The 25,943-nt window shown below is 44.6% G+C and overlaps 1 protein-coding gene across 6 annotated transcripts in view; it reads right to left on the bottom strand.

The window, feature by feature from the left end:
• MYZAP (myocardial zonula adherens protein) overlaps positions 1 to 25,943 on the bottom strand; it is a 125,889-nt gene that overhangs the window by 37,618 nt on the left and 62,328 nt on the right. For 4 of the 6 annotated variants that reach the window (XM_012443032.2, XM_012443031.2, XM_012443033.2 and 1 more), the window contains exons 5-10: positions 23,563 to 23,676; positions 19,057 to 19,209; positions 15,663 to 15,788; positions 14,488 to 14,616; positions 10,472 to 10,551; positions 8,723 to 8,828 (exon numbers count right to left, since the gene is read on the bottom strand). In XM_012443032.2, the coding sequence (XP_012298455.2) occupies positions 8,723 to 8,828; positions 10,472 to 10,551; positions 14,488 to 14,616; positions 15,663 to 15,788; positions 19,057 to 19,209; positions 23,563 to 23,676 (708 nt within the window). Of the gene's footprint in view, positions 1 to 1,428; positions 2,041 to 8,722; positions 8,829 to 10,471; positions 10,552 to 14,487; positions 14,617 to 15,662; positions 15,789 to 19,056; positions 19,210 to 23,562; positions 23,677 to 25,943 lie in introns of those variants that run through there. The other 2 variants (XM_064361344.1, XM_012443035.3) reach the window with 2 other exon arrangements.

Here is a 25,943-nt window from a genome sequence, read left to right as displayed (position 1 = left end):
GCCACAATTGTGCTCTTTCTGATACCTTCCAAAAATTGACATTTTAGATAAAGTATCTAAGATTTTGAAATAAACAAGTGAATAATACCATGTTAAACACTAGAAACAGTAACATTGTCATTTACGATAAATAACTCCTGCTTTAAACTTTTGAGTAGCCCCTCCTTTGGGTGGGGCGTGAGTGGCTATGAGACAGAGCTGTAGCCTTGGAGTCCAAGACTAAGGATCCAGTTAAAGGAGGGAATGGGGTGGCAGGGTAGCATTTGAGCACATGACTCAGGTTTGACAAGCAGTAAGCCAAGTTCACACCTTATCACAGTCCAGGTAAGAAAGAGGTGAATTGAGGGGCACCAGCAAAGGCAGAAAAGAGTAGTTTGAAGTAGGTCCTGTGATGCAAAGAACCAGATCTAAGGAGATCGATAGTGAGCCTAGGACCCAGGGCCAGGGCCAAGTGCAGGAGACGTCCAGGGCATCCACCTAGGTGGCACTCTCAGGTCATGCAGTATTATAGGAACCGCACTCACTAACTGCTCCAGAATAAGGCCTGCCTGGCCTCCAGATACCACAGCCCGAAAGAGAGAAGAAACTCCAAAAGCAGAAGAAAGCACACCACCCTTAAAGTGGAACTCACATGGGTGACCCACTTTCTCTAAAGGTCACTGCATTCTCTTAATTATTCCATTTTTTAAAACTTGGTAATGAATCAGTGCTGCTAGAACAAATGCCAGTGACTTTTCCACCAGAGACTTAGAAAAACATTAGAGCAATAAAGGTATCCCTAAACAACAAGGTGGGTAACAACACTAAGCTAACATCCAGATGAGGTTCTCAAATCTGCCTCTGTCTCCTTAGTGGAAATCGGAATACCTAGCATAGTATCTGGGGATCTGTGTCTAAACAGCACCGTGCACAGGTCGACAATATTAACAGTTAATTACTGATATGGAAAAGTATTCATCTGCTTCGTTCCCATCCCCTCCCTCCTTGCTTAAGCTGAGCAGAAGCATCTAAATGAAAGCAAAGTCAAATATTAACAAGAAAGCATCCTCATGCCCGCTGTGCCATGAAGGAGTGGTAGGAGCGGAGAACTAGCCAACGTCTGAGGGACACAGGGCCTCTGAGCACACTCACTCCATGAGCCCAGTCTCTTAGCTTATGTAGACTCATGCCACCGATTGCTATGACTGCAGCTACTACTGCTATTTGTCAGCAAAACTGTCATGTTCTGATGAAACACCAATGCCTACAGCAATCTCAACAAAGACCTCTATAAAAATAAAGCATACATGAAGGATGTTGCAGTTCAACACATTTCAGCCAAATAGATTTCTCTTTATCAGACACACTTCGTGAAGTTGGTTGAACCACTTCAGGCAAAATGCCAATCGTGATAGAAGCAAGCTAAACTCCTCTTAGAAGAGTGCTAAGATGACAGTGTTGACATCCATTCAGAAAGGACACCCTCAGGGCCACCTCTTATATGCAAATTGAACCGAACCACATGGACACCTGGCTGTTTCTGTACTTTCTGGGGTGTGATCTGGTGGGAACACTTCCTTCCCAGAGCACTAAGATTCTTCAAACTCTCTTTCCATCTCCTTAGCAGATGTCTTTGGCAGCTTTTCCGTAAGTAAGGATTCATCTTCCAAGCCTCCACCTCGAACTTCCTGAATGGTTTTTCGGTAGTCTTTTTCATTGCAGTTCCTTCTTTGATGTCTACTCAAGTTCCTAAAAATACTCTGTGAATCCCTGAGTTCTCTTGACTCTGCGGTTTCAGGCTGTACAAGTCAGGGTAACAGTATGTGGGTGTTTTCACAAACAAGAGCCCCACATCGTCATACTTTCCTTTCAAAAGTATGTCCTTCCTGTTTGGTTCATTGGCTCATCATAGATAAATACCACCTTTTCCCAGCAGAGTGTACAAGTGTTCTTCTAATCACGAACAATAAAGGAATCGCTTCCAACCCAGAGCAGGCTACCAATTTATCATCTTCCAAAGAGCCGGAGACTAAATCTGGAGAAGAGCTCGTGCGACATGATCTGGAGACAGTTCAATTGAGTGGATTAGGTTTGTGGGCTCAGTGCTATGGCTCCTTTCCCCTACCCCCAATGTGGCTAATGACCAATCAAGAGAAGTACTTGAAATCCTCTAAACACAGGGCATTTAGCAAAAGCGGACTTTTGTCTGTGTGTGTGTGCACATTTCAGCACCCCACACAATAGTTTTAAATTGTGTGCCAGCAAATGGCTGAACCGTTTAAAAATGGAAGATACTTGGGATGAACAGAATTTAAATTTTAAAAATTGCTTTGTGTGTAAATATTCTTGTCAAGGGACTGACGGCTAAGCTAGCAAACAGCACAGAGCACAAGAGAGAAGAGAGAATGATACCCAAAGATCGAATGTGGCCAACAAGACTCCCCAAGGGAAAGATGAAGGGCAGCCCGCTGCATAGGTCAGGAAATCAGCATTGCTACCTTTGCTTTTAATTCGCTTAACTTTAGGTATACACAGCAGGAGCCCATTGCCTGGTGGTAATAATAACCTCCATTAGTATTCATTTCTTATGATCCAATTAATATGTTGTGCATTTTATACATCATCTCATTTAACTCTTACAAAAACTGGGGTATATACTATTATTAACCTCGTTTTATAGACAAGGAAACTAGTAACTTTTCCAAGGTCCACAATAGCAGATGCAGGTCTGTCTGATGCTAAAGTCCGTGCTCGTTGCTCTCTTTCTGGGCCATCTTTTGTCGTATGCACATAAAGGTCTTTAACTGCAGGAGCATGTGGATTTAGGGACTAGTAATGTGAAGCCTTGTTTGGCCATCTGGCTAAAGAGACAGATACTCAAAGCCTCAACTCTCTCAAGAGTTATTGCACCTCTATCCCCCCGATCCAGTTTGTTTCCACAAGGAACTGCTGCATTATGACTATAGCGTCACTCTTTAAACAAATCTAAGAGATGACCATTAAATACTTTCAAAATCATTCCTTAGGAATCACAGTAATATTCTGCTTTGTCTTGAACTTGAGAAGTGGTCATTGTTAATTATTTCACCAAGACATATTTTTCTTCTGTTTCTAAATGGGTTCAGTGTGGCCAAGTGTCACGTCTTCTGTATAGACAGAAGTGAATAATTTAAACCAGGGCAAGGCAGACACGTGCATACACGCACAGTTGGAAGAAGATCTATGACAATCACTCTTAGTCTCTGCTAGTGGCAGGTTCCCAGCTTTCAAGGACTTAGGTGGATTAGATTCTGTCCCTTTAAGTTTCTATCATCTATTTAACAAGTGTACCTCATCCCATCTTAATAACAATCTCTCTGGATGGGTCTAAATAGGCTTTGAGAAGTTTGTATTACCTGGATGCCACCAGGCCAGTGCAGCTGTTAAGAGTAGGCTGTCAGGCCAGGTGCAGTGGCTCACGCCTGTAATCCCAACACTTTAAGAGGTCAAGATGGGAAGATTGGTAGAGGCTAGGAGTTGGAAGACCAGCTGAGCAACATAGCAAAACCCTGTCTCTATTTTTTAAAAAAAGAAATTAGCTGGGTGTAGGTGCACGTGCCTATAGTCCCACCTACTTGGGAGGTTGAAGGGGCAGGATCACTTAAGCCCAGGAGTTGGAAGCTTCAGGAAGGTATGATTGAAACATTGCACTCCAGCCTGAGCAATAGAGCAAGACTTTGTCTCTAAAACAAAATTTTAAAAAGAGTGAGCTATCACAGAATCCTCCCAGGACCAGGGGCTGGCAAGAAGTGAAGGTCTCCTGACAGTGCCCAGAGAGTCACAGACTTGGACCAGCTTTCTGACTTCTGTGCTTGTGTCCCTGGTGACTATCTCCCTGGCTTGCTTTCTGTTGAGCCCTTCCTATTCTGAGTTCATCACCAGCTTCCCACCTCAGGCATAAGAGTCTCTGAGGGACACTGGCCAAAAACACGAACATGAAACCCAGCAAGGAGAGCCAGGCCACTGCTCTGAGAATCCAGGGCAGCAATTCTCAATCGGGCTGCATATTAGAATCACTTGTAGAGTTTTTAAAAACAAAACCAAACCCAGTACTCAGTCTGCCTCCATCCCATCTGCCAAGTTCAGGCAGGTCTTAAAGCTCCCCAGGTGATTCTAATGTGCAGCTTGGGTGGAGAAACACCAATGAGAAAATCAATGCCTTCTACCTTGGCACTTTTTAAACACCTCATTTATAGCAAAGTGGGGTAAATTGCAATTGCCTTCAGCAAAAGAAGTCTAAAGACAATGCGTCCTCTACAAATGAACAGAAACTCCCTTCAGACACTGTTGGAAGAACATTTCCTATCCACAAATGGCAATGGGAAATCAGAAGGAAGACATGATAAAATGAAAGGATGCCTAATGGCTACACTGGGAAATAGTTTAAAAAAAAAAACCTCTTAAGAAATATTCTGTTTATTCACCTGAACAATATCTCTGCCCATTGGCAAAAATGTAAACTCACCCTCTTGGAGGGCAAATAATTTATTTTTTCCTCCACTTTCCCCTTGGCAGGAGAGCTGCTTTGGTTGGCAGCAGGTGAGCCACGGTGAGAGCAGTTAAAGAGGTGTGAAAGACTGCGGACTGAAGAAGTCACACTCAAAGATGTGTGAGCAGAGGGCATTGTGGGGGCCTCAGGATCCTCTCTTGCTTTTTACCCCTCCCAGCTCTCCCAGATTGCCCTTTTCCGGCAATCTAAAGAATGCAGCTTGACTCAAGACCAATCCAACTAGGCTTTTCAACAGGATAATAAAGCCCAAGGGCAAGACTACCCTGGAACCCACAAGTGGGTAACATCGTGACCGCAGGGCCCATGTCTGCATGACCCCCCACTGTGTACCCAGCCCCAGCATGAAGCAGGTGCTGGTGGCTATCTGCTGAACGGATGAATGAATTAATTTCCCCTTGAGGGCTTTTTCTTTCCAATCCCTCAGCATTTCTCTGTATTTTCTGGCTATAAGGGGTACATGTGGGGCATTTTTGGTTTTGTTTTTCATTTTTATCAAAGCCAGAATCAGCTGGAAGAACTAGTGATGAGGGAGTTACCCAATCCCCTGACATCCATGAAGAAGGCTTACTTCAGTAGAAAGACCTAGCCTAGGAGGAGTACTTGGTCCCACATTTCACAGAAGACACTTTGCACTGTTTTCTCACTGAACTTGACCCCATAAGATATGTACTAACCCTTCATTTCAAAAGGGCTTACCCCCATCATGAGCCCTTCCTACACAGTACAAGTCCTACTGTCTCCCACCATGGAAATCAAGTCATTTTTGAGCTAAGGATGACAAAACCTGGGCCAGTTCTTTTTTATTATTTCTTATTACTATGATAGAGTGATATTCCACCGAGGTGGAAAGAAACACGTTTCTTAATGTTTAAGGATTCCAAGGATCTCAGTAGTAATACCTGGACATTTTGGGCTAAAACAAAAGAAGCCCATCATTTTAATAAACTAAGTTTCCTCACAGACATTATGGCCAAAATGATACCAACAATGGATGGAGACGAGACTCCCATCCATAGGAATGTGAGGCTGTGATGAAGGCAAAGGGCCCCTAACAGCCGCTATGCTTAAAGGCTACCTCTATGCCTGGGTGGCCAGAGCTCACAGATGAAAACATACTTCTCTTCTAGAGTCAGAGTTCCAGATTCATTTCACAAGTATAGTTATGATTTTGCTCATTATGCGACATAATGAGAAGGCTGAGCTCCTAAAAACAGGCACAGCATAGTAAACAATAGAGAATTCTTTCTGTGATGAACACTCAACCAACGTTACCAGACTTCCTCCACAGTCTTTCAGATTACGGAACACAGAATTTGTGGAGGAACACCAGAGAACCTCTAAACCAACTTCGTACTTTGTGAAGAATGTACCCATGATGAAGAGCTAAACGCTTTACTGGTGCAGCCAGTACCAGAAATGTTTTGTTTTGAATGAAGAGCGGCAATTTGCCTCTTTGAAAGTATCACCCAGTGGCTCTTGCCTGGCCTTGCTTCACGATACGAAACAAAAACGCATTCCCTCACAATTTCTAAGACGTGAATTCAGCTCTCATCTCTCCTTGGCCATGTCTTACCCAATTTCCTGAATTACTCGAGTTCTCAACTCCTTTCCAACCTGGTCTTGCTCTTCTGAATGTGCTCATCTGTCAATCTATCAATGTTCATGGATCATGTTTCTAATTTTTTTAAAAATGTATTCACGTAAGTGGCTATAGCAATTGAAATTTTAAGCTACCTTTCTTTTTTTAGATGGAGTTTCACTTCTGTTGCCCAAGCTGGAGTGCAATGGTATGATAGCTCACTGCAACTTCTGCCTCCCGAGTTCAAGCCATTCTCCTGCCTCAGCCTCCCGAGTAGCTGGGATTACAGGCACCCACCACCACACCCGGCTAATTTTTGTATTTTTAGTAGAGACGGGGTTTTGCCATGTTGTCCAGGCTGGACTCAAACTCCTGACTTCAGGTGGTCCACCCGCCTTGGCCTCCCAAAGCACTGGAATAAGAGGCGTGAGCCACCATGCCCAGCTGCCATCTTTTTTATATAAGTTAATGTAGTATGCTGGGCAAACACAAACTATTTAATCAGGCAGCAAAAATTATTAGGAATAAAAAGTATCTCTCTCTTTTTTGACGTTGGTGGTGGTGGTGGCCTACATTCACTGTTGAAAGCCAGCCAGCCCCTAGGGGTGCTAAGTCTGATGGCATCCTCAATTTTAGCTGGTGATTTCATTCCAGTGACTGGGGCTCCCAGACCACAGACCACATCAAAGCTCAGAGAAGTTTATCTGGAAGATATGAAATCACAGGTAGAAAAAGGCAAAGCATGGACAGTGATCTTTATATGCATCCCTATACACACACACATATGTATGTGTATGCACGTGTGTGTGTGTGTGTATGTGTGTGTATTCCTTCACTCCCTTCAAATTGGTATGTTTGGTACATTCTGGAAGTAGTTTAGAAAAAGAGAATTCTAAACTTCTTTGAAAGTGTCTTTAAAAAAAAAAACAGTGTCTGATTCTGGTATAGCCTTAACCTCTTACAGGTAAGGATTTAAATGAATCAGAAGCCAACCAGTAAGAGGTTTTGTTCAACAGTTCTATTATTAGATACAAGAACAACACAGACACCCCCCTGTGGTGAGGTGCGAGAAATGCAATGCCCCGCAGTTAGCCACTCACATGGGGGAAAATAAGGGATACCCTTGCCCCAGACTTCGTGTGTGTGAAATTCAAAAGCAGAAAAACTATTCCCAGACAGCCAAAGTTCCCCGAGATGCTAATCTTGGCAAAGTGATGCTTTTCCTTGGACAACACACTGCTGACATCTACCTAGTGTGGAGGATAGGGCAGGACCTCCCTCCCCATCACTGTCACGGGCAGTGCTCCCGCCTGCATACACAAAAGGATTGCAAAGGTGCGTGCATGGCTTCCTCTGCTATTCCACTGCTCCCCAGAAACTTGCATGTGAACCAATATAAGATATACATGATTCAACACAGTATAACTGCACTTTTCGCTTGCGGATAAGCTTTTATCTACTCTGTGTGTTTATCCTACACACAATAAAACAAGATGTCCCTTCCCATCCTCACAATTCCCTGACCTTAACCCCAACATTAATATCCTCAATATTTTAGAGATTAATAAAATAGATATATTTTTAATCTTTCATGTGTCTGTTACATACATAGATTATTTATTAGAAGTAGATATGCTTTTAATTGTAATAATCCATTAATAAAACATAACTTTTTAAAGTAGTGCTTAACGTAAGGAAAATCCTTTTTCATTTTTTCACTGCCAACCAAATGTTTAACTAAATTGAAATCTTTTCTTTGCAAGTTAGAGAATTAGACTCAAGGGAATTCTTATAATCCTTAGTACTAACTGCTCTTTTTCTCTCAGATTTTTCCATCAGATTTTTTAACTGAGCAAGAAGAAAACCACAGTAATATGTGATAAGCTTTACACAGCACAGATTTTGTTTTTTGGAACATCATCACAAGAGAGGCAGACTACATTGACACAAGTTTAAAAATTTCTCTTTCCCTCTTAGAGAAATGGAAATGTTCAACTTACCCGGTTTTTTTTTTCATTTAGAAAAAAGAGAATAGTAAACTATGCCCACACAGTAAATGTATAGCTTGGTTTCCTGTTACAGAGACAGTCAGGAGAGAGAGGATGGTGGCAAAGGAAGAGGAAGAAGAAACAGGAGTGGGAGAAGAGAATGAGGAGGAGGGAGAAAAAAGAGAGAAACATACAAGGGAATGAAAGACACACCCAGAAAAGGATAAAGGACAAGAATGGCAGCAGGGAGAGAGAAACAGACAGCTGTGGAGGCAGGGCAGGGACCTGGGCTAAATTCACCCTTCCCGTCACCCTCTTTGGTCTCCTGAGCTGTGGGTACCCACGCAGATGATCACCGTCCTCTGACAGTGGGTGAGCTTATGAACGGCACTTTCCAGCTTTCTTAACTGTAATGCTTTGACTGGGGGAAACCCCTCTTTTAGGGGCATCATCATCATCAGTCCATGGAGGACATGGGGGGAAATCTTACTCTGGGTCTAAATGGCAGTGGCCTGAGCACCTCGGCTTGTGGGCCACAGGAAACGGAGCGGTGAGGTAGCTTGTTCTGCGGCTGTTTCCTCACCACAGGAGGCAATTCCAGGCCTGTGGCCTTTCCCAGATGCTTACCTCCTCAACCATCTGCTTGACTTTCTTCTGCTGGCAATGCACCATGTCATCTAGGTGTCTGATCCGCTCACGGAGGCTGGCTGATGCCTCCTCCAACTGCTGATACCTAACACGAATAGGAGAAAAAGGAAATGAGCCCTGAATCAAAGCAGCAACAGCAGTAGCGACAGGTCGCAGCTTTAAAGAACATCGCCAAGAGGCCAGGCATGGCGGCTCATGCCTGTAATCCCAACACTTTGAGAGAGGCCAAGGCAGGAGGACTGCTTGAGGCCGGGAGTTTGAGACCAGCCTGAGCAGCATGGTGAGACCCCCATCTCCACAAAAATAAAATAAAAATAGAAAGAATGCATCTTTGGGGGAAGCTTTGGTAAAAAATAAATGTAAATTTTAAAAAATAAAAAAATTCTGCTAAGAACAAGAAATCAAATCCCAGGATGCGTTCTTCTTACTTTGTATGATGACCACACAAAGCAGTGTGATTACCAGCAAACTACCAATCCAGAGGAGCACAGGGCTAGTTTTTAAGTTCCCATTTGCAAGTTTTAGCCCACATAAGGACAGTTCTTTTCCAGGGACTCAGAGAGACTTTTTTGCACCATTTACAGATATGAGACGCTCTCTGTTTTGGGGTTAATAAAATACTGGAAGATCCAGTAAATTACTTTGATGGAGGGGACAGGGAAGAAGGGGTCCAGCAACACAAAATTTCTGAAATCAATGGCAGAGTACCGAAAAGTCTGGAATTACAGTTGCTCAACATATCCTTTATTTTTGGCAAATGGGGAAAAGCTGAAAGACCTTAACATCAGAATAGAGGAAGCCACATCACAAAACATTTCATACTTTTGTTTTAAAACAGCACAAATTATTCTCCAACATTGCTTATACTCTCCGGTTCTCTGGGGCCGCTGGGGCTGGACACTGGAGGAAGGGTCTGGTGGTCTATTTCCCGCACCCCATCTTTGCCTCAGCACTATGTTAAAGACTAGTAAGGCTCCTATAGCTTTGAACACTCTGAAATTGCAAATGAGGAAGGAAAAACGGGCATTCTTTCAGCACATTCTATTTGGCAAGCAGCAAGCCCAACAGTCCTCTTAACAACGGTAACCTAGTGAGATGGGCACTGTTAGCACCATCATAATCCTCTCCCCCTTTAAAGATGAATTTCCATGTTGCACAAGGAATTCTCAGGGAGGTTAAGTCACTTGCCAAAACACTCAAATCATCTCAACCTTGTTTTCCATCACTAGAGACCCCTCAATGGCCTCTCTGCCTTTTAATTTTTAGAAGAGACAGTGTATATACTGTGTTTTCCATGCAGGGTTTAATATACTCATAGCTAGGGGACATGGAAGGTTTTACTAAGCAAAGTTTGGAAACAAAGAAAGATGTTTCAAAATTGGTTTCCAAAGCAAAGGGTATTAGTCACAGTTGATGAGTTTTCTCATTAACAAGGTGTATCCTGTGGAGTTCAAGGTGATGAACATCATTAATAGACTGAACTTTTGCACTTGTTAAAGTATTTGATGTGTCACTACACTAACGACCAGCCATGGTCTGCAAGATGTGGCTGGAGGCTTCTAAGGAAACTTGCTCCATATTGGAAGCTGTCAGCCCAATGTTACACATGCTTAAGTCCGTAATAAGGGACAACCACACAAATGAAAAGGCAAGGGTCAAATGAGGCCATAAAAACACAGTGTGTCTACAACCTAAACCCATGACACGACAAAAGGCGTTACATCTTACCTTTCCTTGTCCGAATCAGTTATCTCCCCAGACATTTCTGTTTCATGTTCTAGGAGTTGAAGTTGCAGTTGATGACGTTCCTGAAACAAACAGAAAGTGATATTTTAATCAATGGGTCCCAAGTTCAACAGAGAACGTCTATTTAACAATTCTAGCACTAGGAAGTCCAAGTGTGTAAAACCCTTGTTTGGGCTCAGCAAAGCCCAAACAAGGCTCAAAACTGCCAAATCTGTTGTTGTGTATTTATAGATACATTTATAGACCAGAGACAAACATGCCAAATGAAACCATTCAAGATTTATTTTCCAAAGTATTCCATCAGCCCAGGCTCAGAGAAAATTAATAGTTCCAAATAATGATAATCAATACTTTAAATTGGTGGCTTGTGATACTGCAAAATTCTTTATTATTTTCCTAATCATCAAGAAAAGAGGCTCTGGAATTCTAGCTATATCCTCTTTTCTAACCTGAGTGGTGTTTATACAAGTGTATTCACTTGTAAAAATGTGTTGTGGTCAGAATAATGGTCCTCCAAAAATGTCCATGTCCTAATTCCTGAAACCTATGTGTTATCTTACATGGAGAAAGGAACTCTGCAGATGTGATTAAATTAAGGATCTTAAAACGGGGAGTTCCCGGGTTATAGAGTTGGGCTCTTATAAGGAGAAGGCAGCAGGGTGAGAATCAGAGGGAAAGAGCCTGGAAGATGCTCTGCTACTCCCTCTGAAGCTGCAGGAGGGGGCCACAAGCCGAGGAGTGCAGGTGGTCTTCAGAAGTTAGAGAAGGCAGGGAAATGCATTCCCTTCTAGAGCTTCCAAAAGGAATCCAGCCCTGCCGACACCTGGATTTTAGGACTTCTGACCTCTAGGAACGTAAAATAATACACTTGTGTTGTTTTAAGCCACTAACCTTGTGGAAATTTGCCATGGTAGCAACAGGAAACATACATGCATCAAGCTGTGCATTTTGTACACTTTGCTGTATACATATGTATATTTACAAGTTTACCCAAAAAAGGAGGAGTCTGCAATCATTTCTGTGGACGAAGTTGAAAAATTTTCATAAAAACATAGTGCCCATCATAACTGAAATTGCACTAAATATATATTACAGATATTAGTGTAATAAATTTCCTTAAAATGGATGTTGATCAAATCCTGCTCACTAACTGAGAGATTATTTTACTTTAGGTGCTTTTCTGAGAACTAATGTTCCTCATCTTCATGTTCAGAAATTCTACCCAGCAAACTCTTACTAATCACATAGATTCCAAACCTCTTTTCTACCAAATTATTAAAAGCAAATATTTGAAAATTTAACTGCCACAAGTTTTGTAGCTGTAAGCCGTGGTATACCAAGAAATAGGCCAAAGGCTTGGGGAAGCAGTCCACCTCAAGCAGGAAGAATATATTATCACAGAAAAATGTATAATAAGAAATGTAGATAAACTTTGACTGGGGTTTTGTTACTGTCTTTAAACCTCTATAGCAAACGCACAATCTTATGGCCTGGCCTGAGCAAAATGTTCCTCCCACCCCCATGTGGTTGAAAGTTTCACATTAGCCCAGAAATAACAGTGATAAAAGCTTTCACAAGTGAATGCCTCCCTCCAAAAAAAAAAAAAAAAAAGCTGTCATAAAGTAGAGCAAGGTCTAACTTACTTACAGCACACTTTTAAAATTCAGTTTTTTAAAATTGAGGTACAACAAATCTTAAGTGTACACTGCTTAATTATTGCTTACATTTGTAAGCACCTGTGAGATCACTGCCCAGATTAAGACATAGACTGTTATCTGTTCCCCAGTAGGGTCCCTGGTAGAGAACACTCCTTGAAAGATTTTTACTGATGAGAAAAAAAGGTGTTTCAAATACAATGCTCAACAAGAGAGACAGTAAACTAAGATATATGGCAGAGAAGCCGGTCAAAAGCACACGGTTTGTCCTTGAGCGAAATCCAAAACAGAGAGCGGGATACGGACGCTGCCACAGCCCTGGCGAGGGACATGCCGTTGGCGTAGTGTGAGACGGGGATTTGGCCAGATTCCTGCTCTCAAAGATTTATCCCTGAAAAGGAAACGGTGGAAATTGGCCTATCTAATCTCATCTAAATAAATACAGGCTTTCTCTAGCCTAAATAGAAAGGGAGATTTAGGGAAAGGACCATAAATTTCCAATCACTAAGAGGACGCCAACATCACTTGGGCGAGGTTTTGTGTTTTCCTAAATGCTGTCAGGGAGGGCGGGCCTTACCAGCTCCCTGGCTCCACCCAATCACCCCACACGAGGGCTCCACGTGAAAATCCATGGGGAAAGACAAGAAACTTTCCGAACCTCAAGAGTACAATGAAGACAAGCACAAAAATGGGTCGAGGTAAAACGAAGCTGACTCTGAGGGTAGACACAGGCAACCTTGGAACAAAGTCAAAGTCAGCCAGAAATGACTGGACCCTTACTGTACACGAGGAACCATGCTTAGCACTTGGCATGGATTCTTCTCATTTATTGCTCACAAAAGCGCTAAGAATAAGGAGTACCATAACCAGCATTTTACAAAAGTGGAGACGGAGTTTGGAAAAATCAAGTAACTGCAAACAGCTAGGAAGAGACACAAGATTCAACCCCCAGGCTGTCTGATTCTAAAGCCTATGCTGGTAACTACTACATGTGGTCTCTCCGTAGGACAGTCTCTCGCCCAAACCACCCTGCTATGCTGCCAGCTCACCTTGCTTCTGTATGCTGCAGGAAAACCTGCCACCCAGAGAAAGAGCATCTGAGTTAACCGGCATCTTCTGCTGCTGTAGGAGAACAGTAATGTGGGAGGAAGCTCACCCAAGTTCTAGAAAGCCCCATTGTGGCCCAACCTTCACCACCATCCCCTCTGGTCAATACTAATGTTAGTCCTGATTAAGCCAATCACCTATTCTTCAATAAAAGATGGGATTCTGTTTTCCCAGGGGGGAGAAGTGAGCTTGCAATTGACTCTTCAGTTTCCCCAATTCCCTCCCAAGTAAAAAGCTGAAGAGCTAAAAAGAAGCATCTGCTGAGCTCTGACGCTCCAAAGCACTGAACTTAATGCAGTTCCCATGGTGGTGACACCTCGCCTTGTTAGGGGACAGCAGAGGGGCTTATGCTACAAAATCCATGGGGTTAGGTGACCTCTTCTCAGAATCACATGAAGCCTGACAGTGACCTTGCTCTCCCTGTCCCTTCTCTGTCTCCATGATCAGATTGGAGATTCTTGGCATCCTGAATGAGTCACAAGGTGCTAATAATGTTACGGTCCTGGCAGGTCACCACTCTCTCCAAACTCAGATGCAGCCAGGGAGCCATTTCCAACAACCAGCCACAGCCTTCGCCCTGAACTCCTAGGCCAAGAAGTCAGCCGTCACCTGCTAAAGGTCGCCCATCCTTTCTCTTCCTTCTCTTCCCTCCTTTCCTCTTTCCTTTCTCCCACCACTTCCTCCTTTCCCTCTATTTCCTACTTAATTCTTGACCTCTTCCCTCTCTCTAAACAGGCTTCATTATCCCAGCTGAGATCCTGCCTTCCCCATGTCCCTCCACTCCACTTATCAGCCTGCTTACCACACCCAGAGAAATGGGGCCTCCACTCCCCCAAGTCCCTGGCGTGTCAAGGAAAAGCCAACCCTTGAGACACATGCCCCAGAAACAACAGGACTGTGGTATTGATGTAACACCTAAATAGAGCTTGATCATTCAATGGATAAACTAAGTTCACGCCTGGGGCACCAGCAGAGCAAGGCTACTAAAATATTAATATTTCTACAGAATTTCACAAGTAATATTTTTTTAAAGCATCAAAATAGTTACCATGGGAACAATTAGAACTTTGTTGAGCTTTCTTATAGCTTATTTTAGAGCTTTGCCTTTTTGTTTGTTTGTTTAATCGCAAATGTGGGAGGTGAGAGGGATCCATATTCAGGGCTTCTCGTATCTTCAGATGAGCCTGCAGGGAAAAGTCTGGGCAAATGGGCAACAGGCCCGACACCATGTCCTACCTTTTCCATGCGCTCAATCAGCCTGTCCAGCTCCCCGATCCTCTGGTCCTTCTCCTCTAGGCTGATCTCTGCCGCTTGCATCTTTTTATTGGCTTCTTCAATCGCTTTCAGAAAACTATTGGTTTCTTCCTGCAAAAGAAATATACACTCCTAAGTACAAGCATGGGGTACCCAGGCTACTCACCAGCCTCCAAGCAGCTCTGGCCTTGCTGTATCATCATTTCTCTTTAAAACCTGACCTTGGAACCTGAAAGTGTCTCACAGATCATGAACTCAACCTCCATGATTCTGGTTCTTACCTATGAATAAAGATATATGGTGTGGCTTGTTAATGCACCTCACTAGTTTTCTTTTTTTCTTTTTTCCCTTGAGTCTTTATGTCCAAAAGGTATAAAAACATTTAATAACATTGAGTAGGTACTCAGAATGCCACTGTATTTGCCAGAAGTGTAAAGGCAATTAGGACCAGATTTGGAATTGAATGCAGAATTCCCAGATTATTCTCCCATAATGCAATGCATCAGCTCACTATTAAGAGGAAAACCCAGTCAATCATCAGCACATGTATTAAGCCTCTAAGGACACAGATGAGCCAGAAATGGAGTCCCTGACTTCAGGAACTTTTATAATCTCCTGGAAAAGCCAAGATGTGAGAAGCACAGCCCCAGTCAAATGGCAGGTATAAAAGAATTCCACAGTAAAAGCAGAGGTAGAGGGAGTGAGCTTCCTAAGGACAGATAATACTCTGGCTCCATGACTGGGAGAGACTTCGTGCATGGAGAGGGTGGCATTTAAGGCGTTTACGGAGCTTAGGCAGGATCAAGGACAGGAAAGGAGGAAATTTCAGGTAGAGAGAAGCAAATGGAGGAAGGGAGGGCACAGCTGCAGGCAAACCCCGGATCTGCTGAGATGCTGGAAAACTGTCAGATGAGCTGGAAAAAGGTGTGTATTAACAGACAGGAACCAGGAGCTATTCTGAGCAGGGTGGGGGGTGAATAAAAGTAGAGAGGAAGAGAGGAGGGAAGTGAATGAGCAGATGAATAATTCCTTGATTCCTTACCTATGGCTGAGCCCACTAACCCACTAACCTCTAAGAAGAAACTACCATGTAAGCATCACCAAAAATAATGAACCAACAATTCCTGGTTAGTTTACAGCAGCTGCAACATACACACCAGAAGCGCCTCCTTCTCGGCACTGTGCTTCCTCTGTTCTTCCTGAAGCTTCTCTTGGTACTGGCTGTACAGCTTCTTGGTCATCTCTCGCATCACCTCGGCATTGGCTTCTTGGGACGATTCCACCTACAAAGAGACTCATTTCAGGATGACAGCTTTTGCAGGGCCCAGGGGAACTGGCAGCTTCCACTCCGTGCGTCTCATGTGGGGACTCGCAGAGACAGTGAGCCCATCCACCGGGTCCCGCAGCACAGAGAAGCAGCAGAAACTTACAGCGCAAGGGAGGAAGAGGCATGAGCGGAGCCACAGAAAAATAAAAAGCAGCATTTCACATGAATTTTAAGGGCATTATCAGGACAAAGTTATGATTCACATGAGTGACCTTTTTTTTTTTTTTTGAGACGGAGTTTCGCTCTTGTTACCCAGGCTGGAGTGCAATGGCGCGATCTCGGCTCACCACAACCTCCGCCTCCTGGGTTCAGGCAATTCTCCTGCCTCAGCCTCCTGAGTAGCTGGGATTACAGGCACGCGCCACCATGCCCAGCTAATTTTTTGTATTAGTAGAGAAGGGGTTGCACCATGTTGACCAGGATGGTCTCGATCAGTTGACCTCGTGATCCACCCGCCTCGGCCTCCCAAAGTGCTGGGATTACAGGCGTGAGCCACCGCGCCAGGCCCGAGTGACTTCTTTTTCAAACGGTAGAAACTTATTTCTCTAAGCAATCTCATTAGGTGCATTGGCCAAGCCAGTTTCTAGGTAAGACTAGCTAAGCTTAAACAAGAAATCTCACCCTTTCCACGCCTTTGTGCTTTCCTAAATGCTGCTTTTGGAAACATTCCAACCTAGCGTGGGGAACACTAAGCTGGCACCCCTAGTGCTGAAGCAGGCCTGGCTTAGGAAGTGACAAAAAGTCAGTGGAGTTGTGGGTGGGCAGGGCTTAGGCTGGGGGCTGCTGGGGCCTCCTGTTTGCCAGGCTGCGTCCTCACACACAGACTTCCCGCCGTTGATTTTACACTGCAGAAGGTTTGCGCTCCTCCCCTCCTTCCACGTTATTGCCTGTTCCAGAGAGCCGAGTTTGCTGCATACCTAAACCCTGGAAAAGGGAGGCATTCTTCAACCTCAGTAGGTTAGGTGATGTTTATTTCCAAGATGTGACAAGTCTCTCTTGATGCCCTTGACTTCTCCCTTCTCACCACTGGGCAAGTGTTGGTACCAAGAAGTCCCAAAGTGGGAAATCCTGAGCAGAGCGTATCACCAGCTGAGAGAGACCCTGCGTGCCGCGTGCTCCATTTGCAGGGCATGCACAGCTTGCTAAGGGTTCTGTCCCTGGAGGCCCGCGCGCTCTGCATCCAGTTCATGTGACATACCCTGAGTTCCTGAAGCTATTTTTTTTTTCAATTTGGGGAGTAAAATAAGAGGAGGGGTAGAAAAAACCTTGTTAACTCCACTGTCAGGATGAAAACCAGCACCAGTCTCTAACCACAGGCAATCAACTGTGAGCTGTAGTTAAAGGCCTGGACTCCAGGGAAGCAGCCAGACTGCCAAGCAGCCTAATGACGTCCCCAGATGCCTGGTGACAGGCCACCTCTAGAAGCAACAGGACTGAACAGGACACACACATAGAGTAGACACTCGATGAGTATTTCTGGAATGAATGATAGAATAAAGCTCCTAAGCTGAAAAAAAAGACCTAAATCAGTAATTTCAGGCTTTTTTGGCAATACAAACCTTCTCTCCCTCAAAGTAGCACTTACTCAGAAAGACAATATATGGAAAAGAAGGGCTGCCTGTTAGAAGTGAGCATAGAGAGGAGATCTGTTCCATGGCTGTGCCCTGGCAGTAGAGCCCCAGGGCAGCAATACAGAGACCCGGCAGTGCACTGGCAGTCCCTCCTCCCCACCCAGCCCACACCTGTGGCAGCCTTCATGGAGGGGCCCACCCTACCCAGTTTGTCTCCCCAACTTAATTACCAATAGTACCACCTTTCACTCTCTTACTTATTCTGGTTGAGCAATAAACTATGTGGATACGCTCACCGTAAGAAAGCCTAAGTCAGCCAGGTGCAGTGGCTCACACCTGTAATCCCAGCACTCTGCAAGGCTGAGGCGGGTAGATCACCTGAGGTTGGGAGTTTGAGACCAGTCTGACCAAGCTGGAGAAACCCCATCTCTACTAAAAACACAAAATTAGCCAGGCGTGGTGGTGCGTGCCTGTAATCCCAGCTACTTGGGAGGCTGAGGCAGGAGAATTGCCTGAACCCAGGAGGTGGAGGTAGAGGTGAGCCGAGATTGCACTATTGCACTCCAGCCAGGGCAACAAGAGCAAAACTCCATTGGAAAGAAAAGAAAAGAAAAGACAGAAAGAGAGAGAGAAAGGAAACAAAAAAAGAGAGAGGGGGGAGAAGGGGGAGAGGGGAGGGGAGAGGAGGGAGGAAAGAAGGCTGCCTAAGTCTGTGCTGAGCAAAATTTTAAAACCACAGACTTACATAAAAAGGAATTCATCCAGGATATAATTTATTAAGTGCTTTCCAGGAGCTATTCATGGAACTTCTATCACTGGGTAGGAAGTCTATCCACGGTTTAAATTTGGGAGAGACACTAATGTATCTAGGGCATCAGAAGTTCAGAAGTCCGGCTAAGGAATGCACCAACCCTAGGGGGCCAAATGGGACATTCCCAATTTAGTCACCCACCAATTTTCTTCTTGAGAAGGGGTCACAGCCCAGGTGCCGGCTAACTGTGTGCCCTTCAGCTCTTCATTGTCAAGCCAAACAGACAGGCCTTGAGACCTCAAAGAAAATTTAAACAGTGAAGGGACAGATGTCCAAGGCCTCTGAAGTCCCAGATCTGTGGGCATCCCAAGTGTCTCCTTAGTAACTTAACAGCAGCACCATGGTGAGTGTCTACAGAGCCCTTGAGGCTACTGGGGGTCAAGAAAGGCATGCCCAATGGGGGCGTTTATGGAGCACCCTCAATCTGGGCTGAGCACTATGGCTCATGCTTGTAATCCCAGCACTTTGGGAGGCCAAGGCAGGCCGATCATCTGAGGTCAGGAGGTCGAGACCAGCCTGGCCAACATAGTGAAACCCCTTCTCTACTAAAAATACAAAATTAGCTGGGCATGGTGGCACACACCTGTAATTCCAGCTACCGAGGGAGGAGGCTGAGGCATGAGAATTGCTTGAACCTGGGAGGCGGAGGTTGCAGTGAGCCATGATCACGCCACTGCACTCTAGCGTGGGTGACAGAACAAGACTCTGTCTCAAAAAAATATATATCCAATAAAGAAGAGAATGGAGAAAAGGAAATGTTAAAGTTGAAGATGGGACAATGAAGGCGAGAAGAAGAGAGGAGAAAGGTTCGTGGAAAATAAACCTAGGCTCATATACTCCACCTTCATTCTCAGCAGCTGGTTTTCAACTTGTGCTGCCTCCAACTGCCTCTGCTTCTCTCTCAGCCTGTCCGTGGATTCTTCGTACGTCTGCTGCAGATTTCTGATTTGATCCTTAATGTTGCTATTTTCCAAAGTCACATCCACAAGGGTTTTCTGTTAGGATGAAAATAAAAACAAAACCAGATCCGGTGGTGTGAAAACACATGGGCTGCGCCAAGCACTGGGACATCCCCTTATCATTAACCACTGAGGTAGGTGTCAGGTCACAGCAGCTACCAGTCTGGGACCCTGTGCCGTGAGGGACTGCAGGTCCCCCATGGTGGCCGAGAGGTCTGCCCCTGTAGCTTGGTGGGACCGAAAGCCTCTCCCATACCATCCCACAGCTGCTGCCAACACCACTTGCCACTGCTTACGACGGATGGAAATGGATTAAAATGGAGTCCTTCCAAGCTAAAGTGTTCATTACCCATCATTTCACATGGGGAAAAAAACCGTTTTTGAAAATAGTAAGTATAGTACAATCCCATTTTGAAAAATATGTGTAAGCTTTGGTTCAAATATGTGTTTATGCACAGGGAGAAAAAAGACTAGGAGGAAATCCAAATAGAGTTTTCACTATGTGGTAGGGCTATGGATGTCTATTTTCTTCTGTTTTTTCTATATTTTCCAAATTCCCACAATGAAATCAGAAAACAAAATACTAGCTTTCTAGAATAGAGACATTCCTCTTTTTCTTAAAGAGCTGTCCCTTCTGTGTTTCTAGATTGCCCACCAAGATAATAGTGACAACATGACTGAGAATACTCCCATGCCTGCAAATGCTTCACCTTCCTCCCTTAGGCAGAGAAGGGCAGTAATAAAGAAGTACTAAGGAACAGAATTTGGTAATGTAGAGAAATGTCAAAAGCCTACTGATTTTTGCACCAGGCCACACTGAGGCAAGGATGTTTAAATCAATAGTGTTGGCCAGGCATGGTGGCTCATGGCTGTAATTCCAGCACTTTGGGAGGCGGAGGTGGGAGGAGCACTTAAGCCAAGAGTTCAAGACCAGCCTGGAGCAACTATAAAAAACTAGACATGTGGTGTGTACCTGTAGTCCCAGCTACTCAGGAGGCTGAGGCAGCAGGATGACTTGAGCCTAGGAGGTTGAGGATGCAGTGAACTATGATCACACCACTGCACCCTAGCCTGGGCAACAAGCAAGACCCCATCTCTAAAAAAATAATTAAAAAGAAGAAGAAAAAGGCCCAGCACAGTGGTGCACACCTGTAATCCCAGCACTTTGGAAGGCCGAGGTGGCTGGATCACAACCTCAGGAATTCAAGACCAGCCTGACCAACATGGTGAAACCCCATCTCTACTAAAAATACAAAAAAAAAATTAGCTGGGCATGGTGGCAGGTGCCTGTAATTTCAGCTATTCGGGAGGCTGAAGCAGAGAATTGCTTGAACCCTGGAGACAGAGGTTGGAGTGACCCGAGATCATGCCACTGCATACTCCAGCCTGGGTGACAGAATGAGACTCCGACTCAAAAAAAAAAAGAAGAAAAAAAATGGTTTTGCTATTTACCGATTTGGTTTCTACTTGGTTAACTCTCCTTAAAGATAAATGGCCTCCACAGAATCCCTCCCGTTGGCAAGGCACCTTCTATTATGGCTCCAGCCATCTACAGCTTCACGTCAGAAGACGTGGAAACCCTGGTGCTGGGCACCGTTTCTAACACCCCTGTTAGGAACAGATGATCCATCTCTGAAGCTTCCTCAATTCCTCAGCCTCTACTTTGGATAATAATGAGCTTCTCACTCCTAAACCTACCTGAATCAAGAAAAGGAGTTTTTGAAGGAGGTCATTAGCTATTGAAGAAAATACTGAGGCCGGGCGTGGTGGCTCAAGCCTGTAATCCCAGCACTTTGGGAGGCCGAGGCGGGTGGATCACAAGGTCAAGAGATCGAGACCATTCTGGTCAACATGGTGAAACCCCGTCTCTACTAAAAATACAAAAAATTAACTGGGCATAGTGGTGCGTGCCTGTAATCCCAGCTACTCAGGAGGCTGAGGCAGGAGAATTGCCTGAACCCAGGAGGCGGAGGTTGTGGTGAGCCGAGATCGCGCCATTGCACTCCAGCCTGGGTAACAAGAGCGAAACTCTGTCTCAAAAAAAAAAAAGAAAAGAAAAAAGAAAATACTGAAGCCCTCTGGAAGATGAGGTCACAGAACATGAATTTCAAGGAGCTTTAGAAACTACCTAGGCCAACCACCCACTCCCCCAGCCCCACTGGCTTCACAGGTTCTACTCTTGTATCTATACAAAAACCTACACTCTGGCCCAAGAGACTAGGATTCTTCTAATCCTAGCTCTGCCACTAGGTAAGTATCTTGCTCATGTCATTTCTCTCTGTTGGCCTCAGTTTGTTTATCCATAAAACAAAGGGATTAGAGATCCTCTCAGTTCTTTCTAGCTCTGATATTCTATGGAATCAAACCAAGGGCCTGGTCTCCCTGTCAGTAATAATGAAATTGGGTAGAGTAGGCCAGTGGAAGAAGCTGGGATTCGGCATAAGGAAGAAGCCAGCTACCATCAGATTCGGTCCACCAGGTACCCGGGTGGCCCCCAACATCAGTGCCTAACACCATGAGTCAGTCCTCTTCCTCTAGCAGGCTGTTTGCTGCTGTGAGATGGCACCTCCTCCCCCTCCCCCTCTCCCTTCCTCCTCCTTCTCCCTCTCTCTCTCTCTCTCTCTCTCTCTCTCTCTCTCTCTCTCTCTGTCTCTCAGCTGTTTAATGTTTTAGCTATAAGGCTCCTTTGGCTGTCCAGGACTAATAGCCTGCACGATAACTAGGAATCAGTCAAGGTGACTGGGTTAGGGCTGGCCCAACTAGAAAAGCTGACCCCTGCAGTAAATGCCAGAGTGTTAGCTAGATGGCAAAGCAGAAGAATTGCCAGAAAATACTTGCAAATGTATTTTTTTTTCTGGGAACAAAAACCAGAGATGTAGTACCAATACCAACTAAGTCTCAATTCAGGTGAGACAGAGCCCTTCCTGGTGGGCTGGGAATGAGACGGCGTCGGAAAAGGGAGGAAAAGGAGCCTTGGCGAGCCCCTCTGACCACAGGAGGAAGGCAAAACGAAGGCCACAGAGCAAACCAGACCCAGAGTGGGGCTTGGCCTGAGGCCAGGGGAAAGCTGGCACATACTCAAGGGAGCCAGGAAAAGGGTGGGACTCAGAGGCCCCACCAGAAATGGGCATCCCGGACGAACCCAAACCTGAGGCCGCCTGGACCCACTCCAGGACGGTGGCTGAGCTCTGCTGTTGTCACTGCTGCCATACCAGCCATTGTCAGAGAATTAGGGGAAGCGGAGAATCCCAGCATGAACATCTGTTTGTTTATCTAACTAATTACTTATATAGGACTAGAAAGGGGTTGAAATAGCTTTGGGAACTTTTGAGAAGAGCCAAATAAAGTTGGAGGAGAGGTAAATATATTGGAAATGAAGACCATGGGAACCTATTTCAAATACATGTAATTATTTGTTCTGAGCGTGTTCACGTCAATTTGCATGTTAAGGGACTTGTAACATAAGAATGGGAAGCACTTGAATGGTCAGCTCCTAGTAAAGCAAATCAACCAAGAAAACACCCCTCAAAGTGAGTTAACAACATGCATTTTCACAAATATAAGATACTGGGTCTTTCTGCTTCCTTGTCTGCTACTACAAGACATGGAATATACTTTTTTTTTTTTTTTTTTAAGATAGTCTCACTCTGTTGCCTAGGCCAGAGTGCAGTGGCATGGTCTTGGCTCACTGCAACCTCTGCCTCTCGGATTCAAACGATTCTCCTGCCTCAGCCTCCCAAATACCTGGGACTACAGGTACGTGCCAACATGCCTGGCTAATTTTTTGTATTTTTAGTAGAAACAGGGTTTCACCATGTTAGCCAGGCTGGTTTCAATCTCCTGACCCCATGATCCACCCACCTCGGCCTCCCAAAGTGCTGGGATTATAGGCGTGAGACACTGCACCCAGCCCCATGATTCTTTCTGATACAAAATGATTTCCAAGTATAAAAAACTGTTTACAAGCTTTTTTGAGATTGCTTGCCATGAAAGAGTACAGATTGTCTCTGGTGACATCTGTGTTAACCTGTGATTAGGTGGCACTTCCCACGGCACTGGGGCTGGAGGGAGAGGGCTGATGCGTGGGGTTAGGCACTGATGCTGAGGACCACTTGAGTATCCAGTGGAAAAAGTGACATCTCTCACACTAAACTCAGGGTCTCAATTCCCTTTTCAGTGAAAGCAAAAACAAAGCCTTGGAGTCTCAGCTTGGAAATGCTTCCTTCAGTTTCCTTCACCATCTTCTGGGCACAGTCTTTGCAGTGGTTCTGCTTAAGGAATCCTGAATGATGGGCCGCGGATGTTCTGTGACTTATTTTTCTACAAAGGGACAGGCCCCACTCTTGATTAAGCTGGGTTTCCCTGTCATACCAGTAAAGAGACGAGTACCTGCAGGCCAATGGAGTCTGATGCCAAGGCTGAGTTCATGGCATTGAAACTGTCCAAAGCAGACGACTGGGTTTGGATGTGATTCTCCAGATACTCCTGCTGAGCATGGGAAACCTGAACAGATTGAGGAGACAGACACACAAAATCAATCCCTACACGCCCTCGACAATCTTCAGTTAGGCTGGAACTTTCTTTTGTTAGAAGCCATGTCTACTTCAACAATATCTAAAGTAAAGCTTTAATTTTAAGAGTCAATATCCGCGTGATCCAGAGAGTGGAAGGCAGGAATCATCTTCCTTTGCACAGTGTTTACTCACAGACCCTGGCTTAGCCCTCTCAACAACAATGTGCAGGAGTCAGAACGTTGTGCTTTACAAGGAAGAAACCATCAGAGAGGTTATGTGATTTGCTCACAGTCAAACAGCTCAGAAGTGACATGCCTAGAACTAGAGCCCAGTTGAAGTCACTTCAACCCAGCTGAAGTCACCATACAGAGAATATGCTTTGGGCTCACTCAATTCTCAAGAGTTGTTTGTTGCTGTCATTCTCGCTGCTGTCTTTGTTGGGTGTGTGTGTTTAACATGGCTAAGAAAGTTTCAGCAGAGGCCAGTCTTGACCTAGATATTGGCAACAGGCTAGACACAGGTCGGATTGGAGATGGAAGTCCCGAGGAAGGCTCCCCATGTGGCCTCTGGGAGCCGCAGAGCAGGAGGCACGCTCTGGGGAGTGGAGACTGAATTAAAGCAGGGCAGGCCCAGGAGCATGTGGCAGCTTTGTGTTCAGCACTGTGTCTCAATAGCAGTAATTTAGCAATCTTAATCTGGCTGCAGTACGTGGATGGCTTGGAGGAGGAGGAGACTTGTAGGCAGGGTTTCTGGGACAGTTCTAGCATGAGAAAATGAGGGTGTGTAGGAGATGGTGTAGGAAAGCGAGGAGCAGAGTCTTGTTTATGCATCTATTGCAAATCCAATTCTTTGGCTTTGACAACAGTCATTAGTGTCTGACAGTCATGGCAGAATAACTTTCCATAAGCAGGTGAGAATTTCACATATTTACATGCCAGTGGGAATGGGCTGGGTAGATATGTTTATATAGCCTTACCCCTATAATCAAGGAACGGGCTAGGTAGATACATTGACATAGCCCCACTCCTATAATCAAGGTAGTAGGTGTTACTTAAGTAGTTAATCACACAGCTCTGCCATAAACTGAACTCCAATGCCTGTCTGTTTGTCTGTTGGAACTGCCCTTCTTTCCTGCAGATATTAACTCTTATGGAAGCTGTGTCATACAGAGAGGGGTTTTTATCTTTGGGATTATTAATAAATTTTTCTAAACGTCCACAAGCATTATTAGCTTGACTAAACTAGAGGAAGGTTATTTTTCTTCAAGTTTTGAGTAGGTAATACACTCACATGGTGCAAACATTTAAAAAGTATAAAGTTACTTTTATACTTTTATAAAATATTACCACGCTGCTCAATTACCACCCTGCCCATCCCTGCCTCCCTATTACAAACAGTTGTTAATTATCCTCTGGATTATCCTTCTAGTAATTTTTTGTGCACACACACACAACAGTCCTGATACGTTTATTTTCTCTTCCTGTTTTATACAAATAGTAGCAAAATTTTCCTATGTATTTTCCTGCATCTTGCTTTTTTTTCACCATCTACATCTTTCTGTATCTCCCCTCCAAGGGCTTACTTGCTTTTTTTTTTTTTTCCAATGCATGTATTCTATTGTAGAAATACATAAGTTAGTTTACTTTCCTTTTCTTTTCTTTTTTTTTTTTTTTTTTTGAGACAAGCTCTCACTCTGTCACCTAGACTGGAGTGCAGTGGCACCATCTTGGATCACTGCAACCTCTGCCTCCCAGGCTCAAGCAATGCTCCTGCCTCAGCCTCCTGAGTAGCTGGGATTACAGGCCTGTGCCATCACGCTCGGCCAATTTTTGTATTTTTAGTAGAGACAGGGTTTCACCATGCTGGCCAGGCTGGTCTTGAACTCCTGACCTCAAATGATCCACCTGCCTCGGCCTCCCAAAGTGCTGGGATTACAAGTGTAAGCCACTGCACCTGTCCCCTTCATGATGGACATTTAGGTTTCTAATCGCTTTACTACTACAAACAATGCTGCAATAAATAAGTCCATCCATATGTCATTCCTCATATGTGAGAGTCCGTCTGTAGAATAAATAGACGGGCTGGGTCAAAGGATCTAAGCATCTGTAATTTTGACAGATAATGCCACATTGCTCTCTAAGAGTAATACCAAATTTCATTTTCATCAGCAACCCCCTTGTTGGCCCACAGGCCTGTGAACTATGTCCCGCACCACTCTTGCACTTTGGCGGGTCTAATAGATAAAAATTATATCAC

This window comes from Aotus nancymaae, unplaced genomic scaffold (genome assembly GCF_030222135.1).
Source record: "Aotus nancymaae isolate 86718 unplaced genomic scaffold, 86718_ANA_hifiasm-v0.15.2.pri h1tg000041l, whole genome shotgun sequence".
In the NCBI taxonomy this organism is placed as follows: domain Eukaryota; kingdom Metazoa; phylum Chordata; class Mammalia; order Primates; family Aotidae; genus Aotus; species Aotus nancymaae.
This window is presented reverse-complemented; position numbering and strand designations above follow the sequence as displayed.